Source organism: Amaranthus tricolor, chromosome 6 (assembly GCF_026212465.1).
Source record: "Amaranthus tricolor cultivar Red isolate AtriRed21 chromosome 6, ASM2621246v1, whole genome shotgun sequence".
Taxonomy (NCBI): domain Eukaryota; kingdom Viridiplantae; phylum Streptophyta; class Magnoliopsida; order Caryophyllales; family Amaranthaceae; genus Amaranthus; species Amaranthus tricolor.
Window position 1 is genome coordinate 7,826,555 of NC_080052.1, and position 27,424 is coordinate 7,853,978.

The 27,424-nt window shown below is 33.8% G+C and overlaps 2 protein-coding genes across 6 annotated transcripts; one reads left to right on the forward strand and one right to left on the reverse strand.

Annotated features, from left to right (window-relative positions):
* Window positions 1–139: 139 nt before the first annotated feature.
* Window positions 140–27,424, reverse strand: LOC130815237 (calmodulin-like protein 3). 4 transcript variants are annotated; one of them, XM_057681630.1, is made up of 7 exons: window positions 27,082–27,424; window positions 26,912–26,958; window positions 25,423–25,469; window positions 6,676–6,698; window positions 2,292–2,691; window positions 1,003–2,207; window positions 140–902 (listed from the first exon to the last, which is right to left on the reverse strand). In XM_057681630.1, exons 6-7 carry the CDS (start codon window positions 1,468–1,470, stop codon window positions 561–563), a joined length of 810 nt encoding a protein of 269 aa, XP_057537613.1. In that variant the 5' UTR covers window positions 1,471–2,207; window positions 2,292–2,691; window positions 6,676–6,698; window positions 25,423–25,469; window positions 26,912–26,958; window positions 27,082–27,424; the 3' UTR covers window positions 140–560. The 4 variants fall into 4 exon arrangements, with proteins under 4 accessions (XP_057537613.1, XP_057537615.1, XP_057537614.1 ...); XM_057681632.1 differs by lacking the exons at window positions 140–902; window positions 1,003–2,207; window positions 2,292–2,691; window positions 6,676–6,698 and having other exon boundaries at window positions 20,124–25,469; window positions 27,082–27,315; XM_057681631.1 differs by lacking the exons at window positions 140–902; window positions 1,003–2,207; window positions 2,292–2,691; window positions 6,676–6,698 and having other exon boundaries at window positions 20,124–25,469; window positions 26,912–27,315.
* Window positions 7,773–17,391, forward strand: LOC130815236 (uncharacterized). Of its 2 annotated transcripts, none has more exons than XM_057681628.1 (5): window positions 7,773–8,262; window positions 12,019–12,169; window positions 15,610–15,794; window positions 16,066–16,251; window positions 17,060–17,391. In XM_057681628.1, the coding sequence occupies exons 1-5, from the start codon at window positions 8,083–8,085 to the stop codon at window positions 17,144–17,146; spliced, it is 789 nt and encodes a 262-aa protein (XP_057537611.1). In that variant the 5' UTR covers window positions 7,773–8,082; the 3' UTR covers window positions 17,147–17,391. The 2 variants fall into 2 exon arrangements, with proteins under 2 accessions (XP_057537611.1, XP_057537610.1); XM_057681627.1 differs by having other exon boundaries at window positions 7,777–8,262; window positions 15,580–15,794.

The window sequence follows — 27,424 nt, forward strand, 5'->3', positions numbered from 1 at the left end:
CTAAGAAGCTCGCAGCAAATAAGTGCTTATTAAACGGAGAAAAAAAAAAAGAAATTTTTTTTTTAATTACTTATGTGTTGCGGGCCTAACAAAACCGCAGCAAATAATGCTTATTTATTTATGTTTTTTTTTCGTTTAATATGCACTTATTTGCTGCGGGCTTAGCAAAACCGTAGCAAATAAGCATTATTTGCTGCGAGCATCAGGAAAACCGCAGCAATTGTAGTATGTGTATATATGTGTAGACATGGATAAGAGCTAAGTTCAGCATCTCTCCTCGCAAAAATTGCCCAATGTCATTAGGACCAATAATTACAAACGGGCTTTCTAAAAAGCAGAATTAGTCCTTCTGCAGGTTTAGAATGATTGGGTCTTCCTCAAGCAGGCGAGATGCACAAGTGTTCAGCCATTTGCAATCTTGAGAGAGATCGTTTAGCTCCGCATCAGTCAAATTGGAGTGCTTGGCATCGACTTTGACCAAGTCGACACCTTTTCTGAGGAACCGATCTCTCTCCAAGATCCCTTTGGACTCTTTTGCTATTTCAATTTATACAATTAAATTAGTGTAAACATGCAATTAAAAAAATAAAAATAAATAAGGTACAAATGATTCTTACCATGTTAGTGAATCGGACCCAAGCATATAGCCATGTGATGAAACTACCTAGGGCATCTGATGGTTTCTCAAGGCTCCATGCTGGCATTGGAACCGGGAGTGAGAAATCTTCAAACCCCTTTACAATAGTTTTCACGGTCACACTGATGTGGCCACTTGTAACACGCATCGAATGCACTGTTTGGCCCTCTTTGGTTGGCTGGGCCACACCATATGCAACCTCAGTTAAGTCGCCATCACTAGCAACACCTAACTGAGGCAACAAAAGAGAACAAGGAGTCGCCTCCTGAAAATTGCGTCGTTTAGTATAATAAGAATCATAATAAAATATTAAAACGCATTGCAATTTAAATTATTAAGTGCTTATATATTTAAAAACTATGTACCTGTAGCACTGGCTCTGGAGTTGGCTCCGGATTTTGAGCAACGGAGTTTATGGTCTCCGGTGTGGGGTTTTCCCCTTCAGGGAAAGTAATGGGCAGGGGTGCTACGGGGGTAATGGGCTCGGGTGTTGGCTCGACCGAATCATTAGGATCCCCATGTTGACTTTCCTGATCCTCGACAATCAGGTTTTCCAAGTCAAGAACGGGTGCTCCCATCTTCTGCAACACGACGGCCAGTTTGGCGAGAACGTCCTTCATAATCTCTACTCGGATGGTTGCTACTTCATCTCGCAGCATCGTTCGGGATTGGGTAGCAACACACTCTTTGCCGAATGCCTTCTGTAACCCCACGCGGACGCCTCCCTTTCCGACTACCCGCCCACTATGGTCTTTCCCTAAGACCATATGCAATGCGTCAACATTGCCTCTTGGGGTGAACTCCCTCGTAGCTTCTTTTTCCTTCCAGCCCATTTGTTCAAATAAAAAGTGACATAAATAGCAATTAGTATAAGTAAATCAAAGCCAAAGAATACAAATCAAATCAAGAATATACTTAATAATTTCAAAACTCATCACAACATCAGCAACCTTCTTCGTTCCCGGATCATTAATGGTAAATCTACCACTTGCATCTCGGGAATGAAGTCCGCAATACCAATCACGCACCCGATCTCCAGCAGGAGTATTCACGGATGCGGAGGTAGTCGTAGATGAGGGCGTGGATGAACTTTGATTGGGGTAAAAACCCGCATCCACCCACTCTTTTCGGACCTCATCGTACGTTTTTTGGCCTAAGCGATGGTAAAACTTTCTTTTGCTTGCAGAATCAAAAGCTTTACCACGCTTTTCCTAATTAATCAATAGAAATCGAATGTCATGTATTAGTTTAATGACTGAATCAAAAGAAGTAAATTCAAATTAAAAACAATAATATAATATGAAATACTTACAACTTCTATGGAAGTTGTTCTTTTGGCAACAAAGGCTTCCCAATCCCTCTTCGCTATGTGACCCCATATTTCGTAGGGCATCTTCGAAGGTGCTTGCTCTCCATCTTTGTTTCCCGTTTTGACCTTTTTGGTCGTACGGGCACGCCTCTTCGTAATCCAGCCAGTTACTAGTTTGGATTTGAAATCTCTGAATCTTTCAGCAACAGCTGAAAGAAACACATTCTTCTTGTCCTCATCGCTCTCGATGTGGAAAAGATTCTACAAAAAAAGTTATATTTATTACTGCCAATTAAATTAATTTTAAAATGAAACTAAATGAGTAAAAATAGTAAAGTTGCTTACCACAGTATCATTCCATAGAGAGTTCTTCAAACCCTCTGGAACTTCGTTCCATGCGTGCAATATGCAAATCTTGCGGATACATAGGCCCACTTGTTTTCCATATTGTCTACGTCATTTTCCACAGGGTTGACCCAATGCATTGTATTCCAAATGCATGAGTTCTATGACTTTGAGGTTTTTCGTAGGACCTCGTCCTTTTCTTTTCTTACTGGTAGTGGGAGCATCTATTGGTGGGGCGTCTTCAATCTCAAAATCATTGTCAATTGGTGGAGCGTCTTCAGTCATACGCTCGTATATCACAATTTGGTCCTCTTCACTGTCGTAACTACGATGCTCATTATCCGAGGTCTCAATCTCGGGGACAATTTTGTCTCTGAATAGATGCATTGTATATCAGTAACTGAAAGAGTATGAATAGAAATATATTAGAACATAAGCTAAGTAAATATTAAGAATATGACTATGATTTACAATTCTAATACGTTCAACACAATAATATATAACAAATAGTGTTCTGTGCAAAGTTTCATGCAAAACAAACCAAGTGCCAAGAAAACTTTAAAAAGCTTTAAATTCATACCTTGTGAATCACTTAATTCAAATATATTCCTTCCGTGTGATCTACACGCATATAACCAACATCTATCCACTGATTTTGGATTGATAAAGGGAGGGGAGTCTTCAAAAGCTTCATATTCTTCCTCATCCTCAACATCACCTATACCAAGGATGCTTCTTTTTCCCGGTACAACAATAGACCATTTTTTATCAGACGGGTCTACAATGTAGAATACTTGCTTGGCTTGTGTGGCTAGTATGAATGACTCCTCACTATCACGCAAACGAGCTAAGTCTACAAGAGTGAATCCACAAGGGTCGTCATTTTTTATTCATCGTCGATTATTATCTACACCACTTACATTTGAAAAGACCAATATTGAAAGTAGAGTAGTCAAGCTCCCATATTTCATGTACCCGCCCGTAGTATACCAATTTAGCATCAACCGACGCTTGATCCTTCGCACTCGCGTAAAATGTAAATGACGCCAAAATACAAACCCCACTATTCTGTAGATAAGATGACTTCTTGTCTTGACCCTCAGTCCAAAATGTGAAGCCATTGACATCGTAACGCTCATATTTATTGACATCATCACGCGGACCAAAAGCTAACCACTTAACAATTTCGGATACATCTTTGAGTTCTTCGCATGTTACTCGATTATGAAACCAATTAATAAACGTCTTGTTATGCAACTGCATCATTGCCCTATCCCCTTTAGAAGGATGTTTTGCGTGCAATATATCAAAATGCTCACTCAAAAAAGGATGGACTTCCGGAATATGATGCAACACATACAAGTGTGCTTGTAGAAGGCTGTCTCGAGGAGGTGTGACCGATTTGGAGCCAATTGTTCCTTTTCCCTTAAGCCTTCCTTCATGTCTAGAGGTGGGAAGTCCAATAGGCTTTGCCATGGCCAAATACTCGGCTATGAAGTTACTAATCTCATCGCTCATAGTGCCTTGAATCATACTCCCCTCGGGTTGTGCTGGATTCCTCACCTTGTTTTGTAAAACACCCATGTGTCTTTCAAAAGGATAACACCACCTTAAAAAAACTGGACCTAAAAGCTTGATCTCACGAACGAGATGGATAATAAGATAAACCATTATGTCAAAGAAAGAAGGTGGAAAATACATCTCAAACTTGCATAAAGTTACAATCATGTCGAGTTGAAGTGCATCAAGTTTAAAGGGATCAAGAACTTTACTACAAATTGTGTTGAAGAACGAACATAGCTCGGTAATAGCATATCTCACATGTTTTGGCAGTATTCCACGGATTGCAATTGGTAAGAACACTTGCATCATTACATGGCAATCGTGAGATTTCATGCTTCCCAACTTCAGCTCACCATTTAGGCTCACAAATTTCTTCATGTTGGATGAGTACCCAAACGGAACCTTAATGCCATAAAAACACTCACAAAATGTCCGCTTCTCTGCTTTGGATAATGTGTAGCAAGCTGGAGGCAAATAAACTTTGTCATTACTCATCTTCTTCTTACTGCCACCAACTTCATCAGCTCTATTTATTTTCTTACTCACCTTAACATGTGCCTACAACTCCGGACGAAGACCCTTACATTCAAACCAATCTCGCGCGGCCCTAACATCCTTTGTCTTACCCGGAATGTTCATGAGAGTCCCGAGTATGGCATCGCATACATTTTTCTCTATATGCATAACGTCAAGACAATGCCTAACCTGTAGATCTCTCCAATATGGAAGCTTCCAAAAGATTGATTCTTTTTTCCATAATCAGTCTTCACCCCCTTGCACTTGCCCCATTTTACCAAATACAGTCTCAACTCCGTTAACCTGTTCATAAACCTCATAACCGGTCAACGGTCGACGAGTTACATGATCCTCAACCTCCCTGTTGAACAACTTCTTCTTCTTACGATATTGGTGGTCTCGTGGGAGGAACTTTCGATGGTGCATGAATACGTGTTTGCACTTAGGAATCCACGTGGATTCCATGTCATCGATAAATATTGGGCATGCTTTCTTCCCTTTGTTCTTATAACCCAATAAGTTGCCATATGCCGGAAAATCATTAACGGTGCATAAAAGCATTGCACGCAAGGTGAACTCCTCATTAGCATATGCATCAAACACTGAAACGCCTTCATCCCACATCTTTCTCAAATCCTCAACGAGAGGTGCAAGATATACATCTATGTCATTGCCAGGTTGCTTAGGACCCGAGATAAGAAGTGAAAGCATAATGTACGTACGCTTCATACATAACCAAGGTGGCAAATCATAGATCACTAAAAGTACCGGCCAAGTACCACGTTGAGAACTAAGATTGCCGAATGGGTTCATTCCATCCGTACACAGTCCGAGCCTTAAATTACGAACCTCATCCCTAAAAGTCTTATGCAACCTATCAATACTCTTCCACTTCGGAGAATCAGATGGATGTGTGAGCAAGTGACCTTTCTTCACCCTATTTGAATGCCACCTCAAATTTAACGCATCTTTCTTTATAGAAAACAAGCGCTTAAATCTAGGTATTATTGGAAGATACCACAATACCTTAGCCGGGGGCCCTTTAGCATCCCGAGCCCCTTTACGCTTGTAGCGCGATAACCCACTCCTAGGACACTCTTATAAGTTCTCGTTTTCATTCCGATACAACACACAATCATTCGGACACGCATGAATTTTCTGGTACTCTAAGCTGAAAGGACACATGAGCTTTTTTGCATAATATGTCGACGTTGGAAGTTCATTTCCCTCAGGAAGCATCTCACCTAACGCTTCTAATAACATTGTGAAACTAGCGTCACTCCAATTGAACTTTGACTTAATGTTGAAAATTGTCAATACTGCTGTTAGTTTGGTGAACTTTGTACATCCAGGGTACAAAGGCTTTTGAGAAGCCTATGTCAACAAGTCAAAAACACGAGGACGTTTTCCTAACTCATCCTCGACTCCCTCCATCATCTCATCAACACGATCCACATCCTCATCGACATTCTCTTCATCTGTCTCATACCCATCAACATGATCTACTGCATCCTCATTGACATCGGCCACATTATTGACGTCCTCAACAACACTTTTCTCTTTGTAAACTCCCTCCTCACCATGCCAAACCCAAACATGATATTGAGGCCTAAACCCACGTCGAAGTATGTGCGCCCTAAGGATATCAACACTATCTACCTTTGATACATTGCCACAACTGACACATGGGCAATAAAAACCAACTCCCCCCGTCCTAACTTGATGTTCAACCGCAATACTACAAAATTCTAATACACCATCAATAAATTCCGACGATTCAATGCTTCCATACATCCAAGAACGATCTTTGTCATCCTAATTAGTGTGATTAATTAATTCAAAACAAAGTTAATACACAACTTTAAACATATATACTTATTTCTAATAAATATATTTAACCCTAAAAAAATATACTCTTATTTATACCAAATCTATTTAACCCTAAATATACATACTTCATATTCTAATTCTATACTTCATACTTCAATATTAAGAACTACATTGTAAATAAAATCATATTCTAATTCTAATAGTTAAAGACATAACTATAACAACAAACCACATTTTTAACAAATTACACAAATATTTAACAAACTAATAACATAAACTTGAATAATGTAAAATTCACAAATAGTAAAATTTTGCTCAATTAGTATCCAGATTTGGCATACTAGCATACAAGCAAAAGCAAAACAGTACATATCATTTGCAAATAACAATTCAAACAAAAATTCACTAAATTACTAAATTACATATTAAACAATAAAGATATGAACTTGCAAATTAGTAAAATAAGTATAATTACCTTGATTTCGTGGGTTATGTTATCTACAACGAAAAACAGAGAAACAAAATTAGTATACAAACGGTTGCCATAATTTTCGAGTTTTTTCATGAATATCTTGCAAAACTTAAATGCTTAACAAATTAAAAGGAGAAAAAATACCTTAATGTCGTGGGTTTTTAAGATGAACAAGACCAAAGTATTAACTTTCGTGGGTTTATGAACCAAGAAGATGAAGAACTTTTAAGAAAATGCTAACATAGCAGATGAAGATGAAGAACGACTTTGAAGATGAAGGTTGTTACGTTTGTGAAGATGAAGATGAAGTGTTTTTTCAATGGGTTTGAGAGAACGAGGCAAAGTGTATAGTGTACGTTGTTGTAATCGAGTTTTGTGAAAAAAGAAATGGCGGGTTTCAAATTAATACTACTGTACAACGGTATTATTTGCTGCGGGTGGATGAAGAATCGGAGCAATTATTGTCCAAGTGTAATATTTGCTGGGGGTGGAAGAAAAACCGGAGTAATTGGAAGACATATTTGCTGCGGGCAAGGAACAAACCGCAGCAATTGAAGCTGCACATGAGTATTTGCTGTGGTCAAGGCCTCAAACCGTAGCAATTAATGATTTTTTTTCTCTTTTATTCTTTTTCCTATTTATTGCTGCGTATATACAAAAACCGCAGCAAATGATAAGCAGCAAATACGTTTTTTTCCACTAGTGTTCGTTTGGTTTAAGTCGGTTTTAGCCGAATCGAGTTCGGTTTAGAGCATGATTTGGGTCGGATATGACTCAAATCGGTCATTATTAGGTTCGGGTAATCTCGGTTAACGGTTATATGTCGGTTAGAAAAATCGGTTACAGCTCGGGTTCAGTTTTCCCATTTTCATTTATCAACCGATTCGGGTATAACTTCGGGTTGGATAATGTCAAAAAAAGAAACACATTATCAGGCCAATTTACTTTCATTTTCGAATAGATTTTCAGATCAAATCACTTTTCAATAGCTATAATGAAACCTAATGTTTAAGCAAATTTTTGTCCATTTTATTATCTTTTATTTCATGCTCCAAATGAGAATCTTTCTTTTAAGTTTCACTTTAACTTTTTAATCATTCCTCACCCATCAATCACGATTCACACGTCATCCTTCCACCAACCAAACACGCCATTATCTCATCTTCTTCCCCATTTCTCCAATCACGATAACAAAAAACAATTCATCCAATCTTTAACAAATGGTTGAAGAAAAGCACCAATTTTCCCCCAAATTTCCTCCATCAATCTTTATTTCTTCCATTGATTTCACATAAAATCGACGAATTTTTAATTTCAATTTTAGTGAATTCTATAATTAATTTTTTCCATATCGAAAATTGATAATCATCGGATTGATAATTTTGTTAGTGTTAGGGTTTTTGCCACAACATGTCTGCAATAGTGTGTGGGAAGAGATCATCTATTTTCGAGGAAATTCCGTCACCATCTTCGTCTTCTTCGAAGCGAATTCGTTGTTCTTCTTCTACTTCGCCGGTTCGCTTTTCCGGTCCATCGCCTTTTTTGTTGGTTGATCATCTTATCGCCATTTTTCCTTCTATGGACAAGAAGGTTTAATTTCTTTTCCTGCTTCAACTTTTTCGTTGACTTATTTTTTTATTTTTTTTATTTTTGTTGAAATCGTCTTTTGAATTGATGTATGGTTGTTGTAATGATGAAGTTTGCTGAATGTTGATAATTGATGTTGATCTTTAAGCAAGATAGAGCTGTGATGTTAGTTGTGCTTTTTGTTTTTTATTTGGAATGTCTGTAGAGTTTTATTTTGCAGCCATCTGTAGACTTTCTTGATAATTTTCTGTTGTGATTAAGGATTTAGAATCAATCAATTTTAAATAGCTTAAGATAAATGGCAAGTGCCCATGACCGGAGTCAAAACTCAAAATAACAAAATTAGGGATTCAAAGCAAGAAGATATAAAATCAAAGCAATCCAACAACATGAATTTTTAACAAGGTTCACCCAATGTGACTACATCCTAGGCTTTGTTTGTGTTATTTGATGAAGAAAATTCACCAAGAATTTAAGATCAACTGCAATGGACATTCTCCAAGTGTTGGAGTTTTTCTCTCACTTTGTTTGGATGATGGGAAATATATGGAAAAGAAGGAGTGGGATTTAGAGGAATGAAAATTTTTTGCTTGAATAACATGGGGATAGTGAGGGTTTGGAGGGATATGATTGGATAATCATGCGTGTAAAGTTTCTGGTAGAAGTAGAAAAACTCAATATTGTTAACTTGTTAACTTGATAAAACTCTTATCTCTTATAAGTTTACATATATCTTCCTTATAGTATTTTAAAATCAAGTGATACATTACCTACAATAATACGCACAATGTTCTAATAAAGGGGTGAAGAAGACTCATGATTTTCCTTATCGTTCTAACTTATGGAAAAAATTTGTTTGATAAAATTAAAAAGACATACATCCTTTTAAAAATCTCCCTTCCCTTCCCTTCTTTCATATCTTAAATAAATATTAAGCTTTTAGAGATTTATTGATTATTGATCATGTGCATGATATTGACGTGTATATTACCTATATAAATAACAAAATTATGTGCTTAAGACAAATGAATAGCGAAAACCTTAATGGTGTTGGAGGTATTATACGTGTCTTGATATTGACGTGCTTTTAAAGTGAGGATCAACATGGAAAAGGCAAAAATTGAATACTTAAATAAAGCATTACTATAACAAGAAGTTGAGAATCAACAAAACAAAAAAATAAATAATCAAAAATAGTGAGTATAACACTACTTTTTAAAGATTAATGCGAGTATAAAAATCATACATGTAACCATAAAAGTACTTTTCAACGTGATCTTTATTTCTAAGAGCACCCTGAAAACATGCCTCATTAAAACCCAATACAGTTTTTAATATGAAACCATGAAAACTTACAAAAGCACAGAATGCTAAATTTTTTATTCTGATTTTTGTAAAATTTTCAAAGTCTTATGTGATGTATTTTATTATTAATAAAAAATTAATTAAATTTATTGGTTAGATGATGATTTTGAAAACTGAAAACTAAAATGTGAATACCACTTTTTCAGCTCTCTTACTTTTTGGTTTTTAGTTTTGAAAAAAACTGAAAGCAGAAAAGAAACACAATAACGAACGAAGAAACAAAAACAAAGATGATTACCATATGAAATTCATGGAATTTAAATAGTTCAGGACCCACTAAGATTCTAACATGATAGACAGCTTCTTCACAAAATAATCAAAATTATCAATAACAACTACATTCAAAGCTTTCTTTTAATAACACAACAATATCGTGAATCCAAAGTCCACTCTAAATTTCATATGGGACACATATATAAGAAAACCAAAGAAAAAAACACAATATAATGACATTTACAATTCAAAGTGAATAAAATAATACTAAGCTAACACCATATTCCTTAAAGGCCTAAACCCACCCTTTGAAATATGTCTCTGCTTTAGTTCCTCCTTTCTCTCGACACTTAAAAACGCAAAATCTACATTACTCCCACATTTACAATTCATTTTACGATTAGTTGAATTGATGAATGATGATAGTTGTGATTTTGATAGTTAATGTGTGAAGTTCTAGATGATATGAAGTATGCGTTTAGTTTATGAGATTATTTTTGGAAGATAGTTTAATAATTTCATTGAATTTATGTTTCTTATTATGGTGTATGAATTAATATTGTGCTTTGAAAATTGTGACACAAGCGCAAATTGGCCCAAAATATGTATTTTTTGGTTTACAATTCATGGGGAGATCAGTAAATTACGTTGTACTGTTTGAAGGATAGTTTTATATGATAATGTGCTATTGAGGCTTTATAATTGTATCTTCTAGTGTGCTAGTTAACATTTTCTCCACAGTTCTGGATGGTTGGATTTGATTCTCAATTTTGATGCTTAAGTTAATGATTCTTCGTCTCCAATCTAAAATATTTGCTCTAAGGTGCTTATGAATTACTATTTTGAAGCGTTTTCATATGGTACTATATCTACCATTTGATACCAAATATGATGGTTTTGAATTTTTTTGTTGGTCTTCCTACTTTCATTTTTAATGCTCTTGCAGTATAATTGATTTGTAGTATAAGATCCGAACATGTTGTCAATGGCCGGTCCAATATAGATCTTGTGTTTATTTACACAATTTGTTAAATATGTTATTTGGAGAGACATGACGAAACATAATTAAGTTATTGTAGGTTCCTATTTTTTATTGTGAGTTGCCCCAATTTGTTATTCCTTTAGGTGGCTAATGTAAATTAATGATTGCTTTTTTGTTGTTCTGCTCTGTGGTGCTGCTTATATTTTCTTGATCCTTGAACTTTGTTATCTCAGCGATATAAATTGGCAAATTGAAGTGCTAAATATATTCAGTATGATCGTATTAGGGATTATGGTCAATGCATGAATACCAAAAAGTTAAAATATCCTCTCCGCATGACAGCACCAAAGCCATGCGTTATACTTTTTTTTGATAAATACCCGCTACATTGTAGCATTACATAACGGTTCAAGTTTGATTAGGGATACCTTTTTCTGTACTTTGTTTATGGTGAATGTATTTCTAAACATACTCCAATTAGGGGACCTTTGATAGTTGCTATAAATATGAGTTGATATTTTGTGAAAGACCATTTTCTACTGGGGTTGTGTTGGTAGTTGTACCATGTGGATAGTTCAGTACTATATGATGGCGATTGTTTGCGAGTGTTGCAAATAATATGCATTTTCTTTTCCATGATTATTTGTTTTGAATTATATAGCCAACCCCATGTTGGAATTCAAGCTTTGGAGTTGTTAATAAACTAATGGAAAATCTTTTTGACTTCTCATCAATCTTTTTATTTAGTTCCTTATGAAACTTGAAAAGATAAACATCATATACTTTGGTTGTTTCTCATTTTTTGGTTGTTGGATTGAATTCTCAAATGTGGTGCTCAATTAAATGATTCTTCATTTCATTTTAGATAGATGTTGAAGTGGATTTGGAATTTACTAGCAAAACTATGGCGACTGTTGTGTAATATTTCAACATTTAAGCTTCTAAAGTGTTTCCTTACAGTATTCAGTGTAGCACTTGATGTGAAATATTGTGCTTATGATTTCTCTTCCTTCTACTTTTGGTGTTTTTGCATTTGGTTCTTTGTTACCCTTTTCCCCGAACCTTGTGTTAGGCCTTAACATTAGATGTCTTGCGGAATGTAAGATTTTTAGTATCTTTACTAGGCTGCATATTTTTTTATCTTTAACAAAAAAGATGTTAAAAATAATTTTATTGCATTTGTATGAACACTATTGCAGATTATAGAACAAGCACTTGAGAACAATGGACATGATCTGGACTTAGCGATTAAGTGTTTGAATGATCTTCGATTAGGATGTGCTGACAAGGTTCCAGCTATTGCTGATAACTCTTTGGATGCTTGTCCACAACCAAATGATCAACCACGAGGTAAGCCAGATAATGAGATATTATATTCGGATGTTGCTACTTTTTCTTCTAGTTGTGTTGTCCTATAGTTTATTCTGTTTCTTTTTGAATCTTAAATCAATTTACGTGGAAGCATATTTTGTTCTCTTATATTATGATATTGTGGGATTATTTTTTTCTTGTCTTGGATTTATACTTTTGTTGCCTTTTGACTGCTTTAATAACCTTCCTTATAAGATGGAAAATGACTATTTATTTTTTTGGTGTGTAGGGAATTCGTAGAAAAGGTTATATTCAGTCTTGGTTATTATCAAATCATGTAGTTCAACAAGTTGGTTTTGGCATTAAGGGACTAGGGTTATAAATTTGTTCACTCTGTTGGGTTTGACATTAGTCGCATCAAGTCTAGGCCATTTCAGGTTGGAGTATTGTTGGGTCAACTAAAGGCTTTGATACCATGTCATAAAAAATGAGGTCGTTTAGTTACATAATCAAAATCCTGTCATGTAACAAGTGATTTAACACCACATAAGAATACTCATTGTAAGCTGTTATTAGGTTCTAAAATATCTATGATAAGATTTTTATTTAAATATATGTTTTAGAAAACATGAATTACTATGATAAAATGTTTAGTTTTTAAGTTTAGAAATTAAATTGCGATGTCCACAAAAAAGTGAACAATAAACGACAAGGTGCCGCATTCGAGATATCGCGATTGTCACCGTAATCGTGACGACATGATTTTGTCTATGTTTCGCACTGGATGGGTCAAGTCCAAGCCATTTTGGGTTTTTTCTACTTTAAACAATACAAAGGAAAGTGAGATCTACGTTAGGTCTCATAAAATTCAAGTTGGGTCAAATTCAAGTTGAGCCAATAGTATTCGAGTTTAATTTTGAAGGGACTTCAGGTTAGGTTATATGCTCATGTTTGGTACGATGATAATGTCTGGTTGTATCAATATCGGTTCGATCAAAAGTTTGCTTATGTTTAGTTAGGGTTTTTGGATATCTACAAAGTTAGTCAATTTTGCGTTAGTTCAAGGGTTCAGTTATCCATATCTTTAGGTGGATCTCAGTCACAAGTTCTAGTGTCAAGTGAAAATATGCAATCCTAATTTGGTATGTTCGTATTCATTTAGTCATGTGTCAACATTAGTTTAAGATCAAATTGTTTATGTATCGCATCACCTCAAATGAAACATAGTGTTGAATGTGGGTTGGTTACTGGTGTTGGGAGGTTTTTGGGTACGGTAAACTCTTTATGGGTGTATAAGTTAGTTACTCTGCTGGCTCTGTTCGAGTGGTGGCGCGTCTATTTTGTGGACTTCGCGTTTTATGGGATTCGGGTTTATTTCGGTTGAATACGATATTATTTTAGTTTTAGGTCGAGTCAAATTTGGATTGGGTCTACCAATGAATTACACTTTACGTTAATATGTTCTAATTGAATTGGGACATGTTTATGCCAGCATAGTAGGAAAAGAGTGGAGTGGAAGGAGAAAAAGGGTTGGTTTAATTGAGAGAAAAGCTTCGTTTTTACTCCACAAATTGGTAAAAGTAGTTTATTAGGACTTTTGTTTTAGGCGAGTAAAAAGATTAGCGGATGGTGGGACAATGGAGTACACAATACTGAATAAATATAATATCCATTGAACATATCTTGCTTCGCCATCACCCAACTTTTAATTATACACGTGAATAGATTTTACACACACAAGTAACAATTATTGGTTTCAAATTCAAGTAATAAAATTACCTAATAAAGACAAATTGTGTGATATCTATGACTCCACTCGAGTCTAGGGAGCTTGCCATTGGAATTTCCTTGGAAGAGTCGAGGCAAAATGATTCCCATCCACTATAAGGTGTGTGCTAGGTGCTGTTGGAGTTACAATAGAAAAGCTCTCGGAAAAATGTGCATGGTGCTTCCGAGCTTTTCATATTATTGGTAAACCAAGTCTTTGGCTTTGAGCCTTTTTTGCTGGAAATGAATGCCTGCACATTTTGCCTATGAAGCGATTATATCTCTAGCATCCCTTGTCCTCTAATGATTGCTCAAGCGCAATATTTTGAATCTTTGATGATTAAAGTTTATGTGATAGTGTATCTGGGATGCAGAATAGCAAACAGATTAGCACATCATAAAATGGAAGAATATTCTCTGGTGTGAACTTTTCATATTTACTGGTAAACTAAGTCTTTGGTTTGAGCCTCCTTTGCTGGAAACGAATGTACCATGCCTGGGTGTGGAAAAGGCCTTTGTGCCCGCTCATTGTGCCTATGAAGCGATTATACCTCTAGCATCTCTTGTCCACTAATGATTGCTCAAGCACAATGTATTGAATCTTTGATAATTAAAGGTTATGTGATGATGTATCTGGGATGCAGAATGTCAAACAGATTGGCACATCATGAAATGGAAGAATATCTTCGATGTGAGCTTCTTTGATCTACTAGAAAGAGCTTAGTTCTAGCTTGACATGTAGGAAATGTCGCAAACTTATATTGAATTATAGAAAGTAAAAGGGAATGTGAAACTCACCAAACACATACAACATTAATACATATCGTGAATCTGGTGGTACTGTCTACCGTGATAAAGACATGTCCTGATTTTGTTTTTCGATCTGTTGAAAGCTGTCTTTTTATCACTCAGCCTTCTTAGGAATATCTTTCACCATTCTCACAATTGTTGACGTGTGATTCTCAGCCATCATACTGACGCTTCAAGGAGCAAATGCGCTAAGGGGAATTTCTAAACAAACTATTCTTATTTTGCTTGGACTCTTTATTGTGCCTTAAATACCCATGCTGGAATTCTCAACACTCATACACTTGGGCAAACGAGATCTATAATTTTGAACATCCGGATGACTGTTGGCAAAGGCAACATCTTACCTTTACTTGTTGCCTTTTTGAAGGCATTACTAATTTATAGTTAGTGTTCTTATTGCTGCAGGAGTTAGATTATTTTACATGCATTCTTATATCAAGTTACATGTGACTCAGAACAGAATATTTCTTTCTGAACTTCACTAACATCAGTCACATAGTGCCTTGATGCCACTAGAGTGGCTTCCACCTAGGATGGTTAAGGGGATTGGATTTACGCAGCTTTTATGCTAAATGCTAATAGTGAAGTAGTTTTTAAACTTAAAAAAAAAAAAAAAAGGAGAAAGTTTTTGGAGTTTGGACTTCCCACTTATGTATTTTTATGCTGCTTATTGGCTTAAAAGTTCATAGTTGCATTCTTGTGATCAATTATTTTCGTTAATTTGTTTACTGAGAAGAAAAATATTTTCTTCTTTATTGTGTACATGATTCGCCAACAAAAGAATTATAAACCAAGCTGCACAAATATGGATCTACTGAACAATAGTTGTTTTCAAATTCACTTGAGTTCATTGTTTTCTCCTCTTTCTTTAGTGCATGTTCACGGAGAAAGTAAATTTGCAGAAGATCCAATGCTATCAAGAAATTTGTCACTGGATGATGCAGAGTGGGTGGAGCTTTTTGTAAGGGAAATGAGCGCAGCATCTGACGTTGAGGATGCAAGAATTCGTGCGTCGAGAGCTCTAGAGGCTTTTGAGAAATCTATATATGCTCGTGCAAAAGATGAAACTGCACAAAATTTTCAGCAGGTGATTTATTAATTTGTATTAAAAAATTTCAAATATTGATAGGCTTGTTATGTCACAAAATGGCATAAGATTGTTAACTGCCATTTTGGACCTTTTTCTTGCCTCCTCTTTCTTCCCTTTGACTGTATCATCTGCCATGATATTTTGTATGCAACACAAGGGGAAACATTGGAATTGGTTTAGCCCCCACATCTCACCATTTTAAACCCGTACAGATAAAATTGAAATGCGTATCAACGGTCCTATTTTTATTGCTTTCTTGTACTTGCAGAATATGTTGCAGGAGCATTTGTTGCTTAAAGAGCAAGTTCAGGCACTACTTCAGGAAAATGGAATTCTTAAACGTGCTGTGTCTATTCAGCATGAGCGACAGAAAGAGTTTGAAACGAAGTCGCAAGAACTCCAACAACTCAAGCAGCTTCTATCTCAATGCCAAGAACATATAAGAACACTAGAGGTCAGACTAACTACTTTTAATTTTGTCGAATTCTCTCCTTTTTCTGGGGGTTGATGGTATTAAATGTGAATGTGTGAGTGATAACAGTTACACTCGCCCTGCGTATGTATGTATATTAAACCTTAAACCATCAAATATATTAATGTGTATCAACCCTTCATTTTTGGAACCTTAGGGTGTGAGCTATAATAATCAGATATGAGTAAGATATCTGCCCAAATAGTGTAAATTTCCTGAATTTATCATTCTTTGATGAATTGGCTTGCGTCTGCCATAGTCTATAAACCTCCCACTTTCATTGTGTTATGTGACTAATGTCCTTCAACATTAATTCTTTCTCGGTATATCCTTTTTTTTAGCCATCCTCATGTTAATTCTTGAATTACAGATTGTAACACATTCTCTAGAACCTTTGCACAATCGATGGTCATCTGTGGCTGTCGGCCTAACCCCAGGAGTCTTAAAATAGTCTCGTGTGTTACCGTTTTGAATTTTTTATATGATTATGTAAAAATCTGTGAAAATGTAATGTTTGGTTTTGGATTTTAATGGACTATTGTTAAATGACTCAATAAATCATATGCACTCTTATTTATATGAAGTTGCAAATGATATTAACTATCACGGGTCATTTGGAAACCACATTGTTGTTTTTACATGGGTATGGTTGCGTATATTATATATCCCAAAACCCTACTTAGGTGGGATTCACGTGACATTGGAGGTAATGCAATGATGCTGGTGGTGATTATATGTCATAATCAAAGCTTAATAACCATGTTGGTGATGATTGAATTGTGTTTTGCAGGTCAATAACTATGCTTTGTCAATGCACTTAAAGCAGGCACAGCAAAATAACTCTATACCTGGTCGTTTCAATCCTGATATCTTCTAACGGTATTATTATTCAGCTGGGTTCTCTTTTAGAGCTGCGTTCTTCGACTGTTGTAGAATATAATAGGAGCTTCTGTACCGATTTAATGGTATGCATATTACTTATATTTGATCTTAAAAATCGCGAGAAGTAGTTTAATTCTTGCATGTGTTCTGTTTGGATATATTTGATGCAATATTAATGTATACATGATATTAAAGCTAAAACCTTCACAAAACTTAAGTTTATGCTTACTTCTATCATTACTTACTTCTGTACGTTGTCCATTAGTCCTATTAGTGATAGTTGTATCTATAGCCATGACAAAATGATATTTGAGCATGCGAGAGGCACGGAGTTTGATCCTCGGCATCTCCACAATCTTATTTGCAGCATTGCTCCTCGTAATCTTTGTTGGAAACCTAGTACTCTGTGTGTGCTCTTTTCGTTTAAGCATGGGCAAATTGGAAAGTGCCCCGAAATAAACACTTCATAAACCTTGATATTCCCGGCATGATCAGAGAGTAGGTTGTGATCGAGTAAGAACACTGGTTGTTGAAGGTAAGAATTAAGTGGTGTTTGTGATTACAAAATTCCATAATAACGGTGGAAATAAAAACTGATTTTAACATTAATTTTCATAAACTATACTTTTATTATGTCAGATATGGTAAAGAAATATATTATCCTCAAATGTTGTTTTTAAATTATTTTTTGTTACTAAATATCATATGTTTAAGTGGTAATAGTTGAAAATGAAATTTATATATAAAAAAAAGAAAGATTAGATTAAATTTGCATTTTTATGTATTATGTATTATGAGAGCGTCTTACCATAAGACGAGTTTATAAGTCTATCTTTCAAAGTGAGTACTTTAAAATTGTAAGTGATCACTCTAAGACCCTATAAAGCATAATAAGTTAAAGTTGTAATTTATCATTTTAAGACAATAAAGGCACATTAGACAAAGTCAACAAAAATAGACTCATTGTGAGACCATTTCATTTGAAAATTTGTGATTATTAATACCAATTATTAAGGAAAGGGCGACAAAGGGTTTTTGTAGTCCAACTTGTCGTCTAACAGCTTTTAGCGATAATTTTGGCTACGAAACTCTTTGTCGCCAGCTTGACGACAAATAAAAAATTATCGCCATCTTTGTCGCTAAATGAATATAATTTCGTATTATATAGAAAAATTTAATATTTGTTACAAAAATAATAAATATTTAATTTATTTCTATAAATAATATTCAAAACTAAAACATAAATAAATAAATAACCAAATTGAAATTTAAAAATATAATTAATTATTAACTAAATTACATAATATTTCTACTATTCAATAAAAAATAAGGGTTCCATTAAAAACTAATCTATAAAGTGTATGATAAAAAAATAAAATAAAAAATAACCTTGGATAGAATTAACACCACTAGGTTTTAAATGCAGTAATTGAATCCCTCCTGAAAGAACTTGAACTCTTCATCTCAAAATCTCAAGCTCGAGTATAATATTAACATATTTTTCATCATTAAAAAAAGAGAGATACTCCCAAATAGATGGATTTTGGGTGAAATGAGAAGGAGAAAGTTTAGATTTGAGTTGTGATAATTAGGAAGATTTTTTAAAAGGTTTGAGATTTCGTAGGAAAGAGAACAAAGGGTAGCAACTTCTATTAATAAAGTGATTAAGCTTCTTTTAGAGGAAGTTTATAGGGATTTAAGAAAGGAGAAGAAATGTAGAAATATATAGAACAGACAAGGAAGATGGGAGATAGAGAGGAATATGGCACAATACTTAGCTTATAAGGAAAATGACGAATAAGTTTTGGTTACAAAAAGTTGCCAAGTTTGTCACTAAAAAGGAGAGCGATTTTGGTGACAAAATGGTTTTGTTACCAAGTTTGTCACTAAAATTAAGAGAGATAAAATGGCGATAAAGTTGGCAACAAAGAATTTGTCGCTAAACTGTTTTTAATATTCAATCAAATTTATTCCGCCCAATTACTAAAAAATAAATCATTTAAAAATTTTGAAAATAATATTGGCAACAAAAAAATGCCTTTTCGTCACTAATTTGTCACCAAACTCAGCGACAAAATCGTTTTATTTATCGCCAATTTTATTTTCTTGTAGTGAAGTAGGGTAGTGTAAAATGTTTAAAGCCCACAATATGAGTCGTGTAGGTAAGGTAAGGGTTGCTCTGTGGGAGAATACTTTGACTTTTTGATGCCTAAGATAAGAAGTACATATTAAATCTATTTTTTCTTTTAATACACTTTCGAACTAATTAATCAGATTATCATTTTCAACAGCAATGATTATTATCACTTTTCTTCATTCTTGAAAAGATTAATAACTAAGTACTTTAATTGGAAGAGCTTTAATTTGAAATTTGTCAGAAAGTCTTTAGTTACAACATTTATAATTACATACTTCCTCCGTTCCATAATACTTGCTACATTTTCTATTTTTGGCAATTTCATATTAGTTGCTATATTTCCGTTATTAGTAATAAAACAATCATTTAAAGTTCTACCTACCCCTATTTTTATCCTACTCTATACTCTATACTTTATAATAAAATATATACTATACTCTATAAAGTAACCTAACAACCTATTTTTCCTTTTTCTTTTTCAATTAACAATAATAAAATACTATATTTTATAAAGTAAACAATCAGCTACAGTGTAGGTCAATCACTTTTCTTAATCTCGTGCCCATGCAAATGTAGCAACAATTATGGGACGGAGGAAGTATATTACTTGTATTGACTTCTTTTTATCATTTTTTTCTCTCCTTCCAATTAAATTTTTCATTTTTTCAAATTTATTTTCATTTCAATTTAATTCAGTTTCATGTAATTCAAAAAAATGAAGCACTACTTTTTTAATTTTTTAATTTCGCTTTTCACTTACGTTACACAATTTCTAATCCCCGGTGCTAACCGTTTAGGGCAACAAATATGAAGAAAAAAAAAATTTGTTAGATACTTTTGATTATGTGTTGCTAAATGAATTTAATGTTGGCAGATGATTTTCCTTAGTAGAAGTGGATCAACGTATATACAAGTTTTTGGGGACACAAAATATTAAGTTGTCTCTAACCAACTTCAAAGTTTACCAAACAAAGGGACACAAAATCACAAATAAACTCAATTGATGCAAACTAACCAATAGACTTATTTACAAACATTCTTAATGTTAGTTTTACATGCACATAAAAAGGCTAAACATTAAACCCTAAAACAAACAACAAACTAATAAACATCATTACTATATGTGCTTCTTTACAAGAATTAGTGATGCTGAGTTGGAAACTTCACGCCATAATAATTATTTCTTCTTCACTAATCTTTAAATTTACTCGAACATTATTATCATCATCCTATCCAGTGTATTCCGCTCATAGAAAAATTATGGATAGGGTCTGAAGAGGAAAGAACGGCAGCAACTCATACCCATAGTTAACTCGAGAAAAATAAAGAGACGTAACTACACGGAAAAGATAAATTAAATGCTTATAAATTTTTAAATTTACTCGAACATATAAGTGTATTTTCTATGTAATCTGAGATTGACAAGATTCCGTTAATTCTAAGATGAATACCTCCTCAATAACTAAAGATAGTTAAGTAGTAACAATAAGCCTTGAAGGTTTGGTACCACTAGTTTTCATCATCATCTTAAACTCATCAAAATTAACCATTCCATCTCCATCAACATCAACCTTCTTAATCATCTCTTTACAATCTTCTTCTCTATTCCCTTCTTTCAAACCTAATGAAGATAACACTAACCCTAATTCCTTAACTGTAATTAACCCATCTTTATTATCATCAAATACACTAAAAGCTTCTCTTAAATCATCTTCATCATCAAAATTATCCACATCTTTATCATCTCCACACTTTTTCTCTTCTAATCTTCCCTTCAAAAACTCATACAACTCTCTAAACTCATCAACATCAACTAACCCATCTTTGTTAGAATCCAAATTTTGAACCATTTCTTCAACATCTTTTAATGGAACAATAATCCCCATGTTGTTAAGTGATTCTTTAAGCTCTTCCCTTGTTATAAACCCATCTCCATTCTTGTCAAAAGTGTCAAAAACTTGCTTCAAATCATCATCTTTGTTGATCATGGACATGGTGTTTGTATTATTATTAGAATTACTCTTGAGAGAAGAAGATAAGAGACTTTTTTCATGAACTAACAACTTTTTGGTGGGGTTGAAAAAACTAAGGCTAAAAAATCCAGCTATAAAAAGAACTGATAATACTAATATGATTATTGGTATGAACATCATGTTTCTTCTTGGTTATTTCTTAGATATTTTGCTAATAAGAGGAGAAATTTTAAGGTTTTGTAGATTTATTTTTATTAAACTAGTGTATGTGAGATGCTTAAGTTAATAGTAGTATAACTTTCAAGTATTTAACTTTGATAATGAAATGTAGTAAAAGTGAAGGCATTACAAGTTACGCGTAAGGTTCGTGTGGACTTTATTGATGCCCACAAAACCGCGTAAGGGAGTAAATAAAATAAAAGAGTGCTTTTTGGCATGGCTTTCAATAACCATGTGGTACAAAAGCTGAGGATCATGCCAATAGTAAATAAATATAACAAATTGTCGTGAATGACGGTCTTTTTAGAGACGCGTCCAATTGAACTGGCCCAATATACTTTTAGAAAAAAAATAACAAACGCGTGCTCATTATGTGTGTTAATTAACTTATTTGGAGTTGGTATATTAATTTATTGAAGTTGTTTTTTAACCTATTCGAATTGATGTTTTGAACTATTAAAAGTGGCATGTTAATTTATTTAGAGTTGGTGTTTTAACCTGTTAAGTCGTTAATGTATTAAATTTGGTAATTCAACATATAGAAACTGGTATTTTAACCTGTTGAAGTTGTTATTTTAAAGTTGATATTTTAACCTATTAAAGTTGATAGTTTGACCTGTTTAAGTTGGTGTTTTATGCTCCTTAAGTTGAAATTTTGACTTATTTAAGTTGGTGTTTCAACATATTAAGGTTGGCATTTTAACCTATTTAAGTTGGCTTTTTAACCTGTTAAAGTTGGTATTTTATAATTGTTGTTTCAACCAACTACAACGGGTTAAAATACCAACTTTAATAGGTTAAAAATACCAACTTCAATAGGTTATAGAAACAACTTCAAATAGGGTAAAACAAGTAATAGCACGTGTTTGTCTTAACTTTTTTTTTAATTGTAAAATGTTAGTGGGCTGGCTTGGTGGGCTATCTTTATAAGAAACGAGAAACTAGTTGAATTAATATACCCTTTCATCTCATATCTTAATAAAAGATTAATCAGATCCATATACGTAATTATAATGGGTACACCCTCTTAATCTGAACGAGACATTGTTGCATCAACATTTCTAACTCAAAATATTTTTTAATAATAAGATGTAATATATATATATATATATATATATATATATATATATATAACATACACGTCATTGTGGTCTCAATAATTAGCTATATTTTTGGTTCGTTGGTCCCTTACTTGGTAACATAAGCCAACAAGTTGAAAAGGCACTAGTTTGAATCTCATCTACTAACTATTTAAGTGAAATATTGATGCAAGTGTGAAGAAAGCATTTTGGGCATCCACATTTCTATCTAGATAAAAGGACTTTTATGTCTGGGGTTGTGAGAGATTTTAAAGGAATTAGACGTCCATTGATCAATTATGAACGTTTATGGAGATAAATTTTATACGATGATATTAGTTGATTATAGTATTTTACTAAAACAAGCTAACTTTGATTTATTTACTAATTGAATAATTATATTATTTTTATAATAATTTTTAAAAATAAATATTAATCATGAAAGATGTTAGATGTATAACAAATAAAAAAAATAAAAAGTTTAATTTAAGATGTATGAGAGTTAAAGAAGAGGTTTTTAATTTTACACGGAAATATAGTTTCACTTCTCCTTCGATGTTATCGTCGCCCGATTCAAAGCATGCCTGGGTTGTCATTTTTAATTCAGGTGCGATGGACAGGCAATGCCGACGTGTCGTCGCCCGGTACAAAAAGTCAATTCTACAGGTCTTGGTCTTTCCTAATGCACTTGTTAAAGAGAATTTCCCCAAGTACTTGATGTTCTAATTTATTAATTTGTTCTTATGTTTGTTTGTTATTTAATTTAGGTTTTAGGTTTTTTCTAATTTGTGTTCTAATGCTAAATTTTGTTTAATTTTATTCGAATAATCTTGATGTATATGAAATAGGTTTTACTTGGTCGTTAGATTTTATTAGTTTATTTCTGTTTTATATTATATTTATAGATATGTTATTATGTATGTTTGTTTTGTTGTTTTAAATATATTATTGGCGACTTAAGTTCACCAAGTAATCAAAACATGATTAAGTAAATTAATCATTTTAGTTAATGTAAGTAAAAAAGACACAAGTACCATCCTTTGTGATTGGTTTATATGGGAATCAATAGTACATGGTACTATTGGAAGTGTATCTTTGACATGTGAAAGCTAGGAGAGCAAGAAACCCGCCCTAAGGATTAAGGTAAGAAGCTTTGATGACCGTGGGTAAGCATGAAAGAGGAAAGATACGTTGCAGAACCTGTTGCCCCTTAAGTCGCTGCCCTCAAGCTAGCATCTTTCCCCTTTTGCCTTCATTTGCTGCTGTTGGTATTATGTCCCATGTTTTGGCTATAAATGCCTTAATCCTAGGCCATAGTTTAATGCACCTAAGTCTCACATTAAGAGCAACCTTGCTTGTGTATTTTACTCCCTAATTAGCTCATCTTTTCCCTTACACTAACTTTTATTATAATTCCTTTAAGTTTTCTATTTCTCCTTTGAACACATTAATATTTATTTTAGGCTAGATGGTGGATGTAGTCCAAAATTGATGAACCGCCTTAATCTTTGTCTTAATTGTTTCTTTATTATTGTCATTCATCATATATTTGCATATTTGGTTCCTACACATTGACACAACACAAACCTCCATTTAAACCTTATTTGATGATCCTTGAGTGAGGTTAATGCCTCTCATTTCAATTGGTATCAGAGCCAAGGGTTAGTGGAGGTTATTTGAGTGTTAATAGTAGTCATTTGAAGTCTAAAATGTCAACCATGAAGTTAGACATTTGAGAAGTTCCATAGGAACACAAATTTCTAGCAATATAGATGAAGAAATGGTGTTCATAAGGCACTTGAAGATGATGAGAAAAAGCCGATTGGTCTTAGTGAGGCTAAGTGGGAAGAGATGGATGCCAAAGCTTTATTCGCCATAAAACTTTGTCTTTCCAATGAAATTTTGAGGGAAGTTGTAAAGGATATGACTTCTAAAGGGATTTGGGAGAAGTTGGAATCACTCCACATGGCCAAGAGTGTTACCAACTAATTACTCTTAAGAGTAGATTATATGATTTCCGATTGCAAGAAGGTAAGCCCATAAAACCTCATCTAAATGAGTTTTACTCTATAGTTTTGGATTTATAAAATATTGATGTTTCACTTGATGATGAAGACTTGGTCATTCTCTTATTATGTTCTTTACCCTTTTTTTAAGCATTTTATAAAGACTTTATTATATGGTAGAGACATATTGTGTAGTGAGGATGTTTGAAAGGCCTTAACACAAAAGGTACTTATGGATTTTCAATTTGCACAAAATTGTCCATTGAGTCTAATGATGCTTTGTTTGTTAAGGGGCTAAGTAGAAACAAGAGAGGTATGACTTGTAATTATTGTAGGAAGAAAGGCCATCTTAAGAGAGATTGTTGAAAGTTAAAATCCAAACAATCGGATGATTGCAAGTCCAAAGGAATAAGCTCCTCCGAGGCTAGTTATGTTGAAGAAGATTTTGATGTTGGTGCTCTTGTTGTGACTAGTGAATACAGGGGTGGTGATTCTTGGATTTTGGATTCGATAAAGGAATTTCCTTTTGCTCTTCAACCAAGAAACGATGAAGATGAGTTGTAGACATAACTCCAATTTTCAAATTATTTCAACACATGAAACCTGAAACTGAATGTTCGTTCACAAAAGAATCTTGATTTTCAACCTTTTTCATCCCACTTTTTTCAATGAAATCTCCTTTTTTCATCCAAAAACCAAATGAATACCCTAATTTTTCACAAAAAGTTGATAAAATCTGGGCAATTTTTCATCCCAAAAGCCAAAATGAAATCGAATGACAATCCTTAATTGGTCATCCCAACAACCAAATTCAAAAGGAAAACTCAAATGTGCATCATAAAAATCAAAGATCTTACCTTTGGAGTGACGATTCCTTTGCTTTCATCGCCTTGAACTGATTCAACTGAATGAGAATAAATGAAATCACTAAAAATTAGTTCCAATAAGCAAAATCAAACAGATAGATTTAACAAGAGGGAAGAAATTCAAAATGATGAGTCATATTTTAGAAAAAAAAATCTGATGTCTGATTTTCTCAAATGATTCCATAGTGCTTTATTATTATCCTATTAATTCAATGATTTTTAAATTAAAATTAAATTTCAATGAAAAAAAACTTATATTTACCAATTTAAAATTTTTTTGTTAACATCAAAACATATTTAAATATATACAATCAAGAATATTTTACAATCATGTCAAGTAAAACATTTCATACTCAAATGAATTTATATATCACCAGAAACAAAACCCACCAGCAAAATTAAGGATCATCTAAACACAACCAATAAAAAGTAAATGATATGAATAAATTCAAATTGAAAACTACATGTTCATGAAGAAAAACAAGGATATTTGAATTTAATATACACATGGGTGACCGCAGTAGTAATTGCACATTTAATAGTTCCAACCGCGGATCTCAACGACCCTGAACTTTTGCTTAGCATACAGATTTGACTAACACATGATTGTGCTCACTAATAGCACACGACATTAGTTTTGAGCAGCACACCACAACAGCACTTGACAACAGCATGCGATAGCAGCAGCAACAGTTGCACGCAATGCAACAACAATAACACATGGACATAGACAGGGCCGACAGCAATACGCGGTAGCATCAATAACTAATAAAATCTCCCATACCAAGCATGTGCAACAACAAGATTTCCAACATAAAAATCGAGAGCTAAAGGACTATACCCACAAGCCTCAACTGCATTATTTCAAAGAATCAAATGTTACCCACTTCATTTTTTGGAAAATAATTATCTGGGTTTTTCTCAATTAATGTAAATATAAACAAGAAATCCTCTGTGTATATAATAAATCAAAACAATCAAAGAAATTAGAACGGATTGTTCTAATTTTTAATATCTGGATAATTTTTTTGGCCAACTGCAGATGCAAATTTCATAATAAGAAATCAGAACAATCATAAAAAAAGTAGGAAAATCAAAATCAATTGATCATATGATGTAAATCATATTATTGTCTGATAGTTTCTTTCTCCCTTCTTCTTTCTTGGTTCTTCCAAGTGAAGGACGGTAGAAGGTATGAAGGACACAATCAACAAGCCTAAGATGGGGAATGTGCACTGAGTAAATGAGAAAAAGGCGTGTTGAAGGCAGAAAAAGGAGACTAAAAATTCCTGATTTTCAACCTGTTTCATCTCATTTTAAAACAAAATCTCGTTTTTTCATCCAAAAACCAAATGAAAGCCTTAACTTTGCATAAAACGTTGATAAAAATCTGGGTAATTTTTCATCCATAATTGTTCATCCCAACAACCAAATTTAAAAGAAAATTTTCAATGTGCATCATCAAAATCAAAAATCTTACCTTTGGATTGACGAATCCTTTGCCTTTTTCGCCTCGAATTGATTCACCTGAATGAGAATAAATCAAAACTACAGTAAATCAAGGAAGAAAGTGACAAGAGGGAAAGAGGATAGAGGATAGAGGAAAATCAAAGCTATAGAAAAGAAGAGAAGAAAGAACATAGAGGAAACCATGTCTTCTGCTGGGAGAAAGCAGGTGAAGACCAGAGAGGGAAGGGAAGAAGCAGGTGAAGGAGTAGTTAATGTGAGAAAAAAATGGTACGGGGATGGAAAAGCAAGGCAGAAACACAAAAATGGCATTGATAACATGGTGCGTGACATGGCATCTTGATGGCAAAAGTACTATTCATACTCTAAATGTGAATAGTGTTGAATGTTTGTCCACATTTTATAGATAATGGATAATGGATAACCTTTGCTTTGAAAATAAACTATTAATAATTGTTGAGGAGCTGTTTATAAGCAGTATGATATGATATTGCCTAACTGCTGAATTTTTTGAAGAACATGGAAT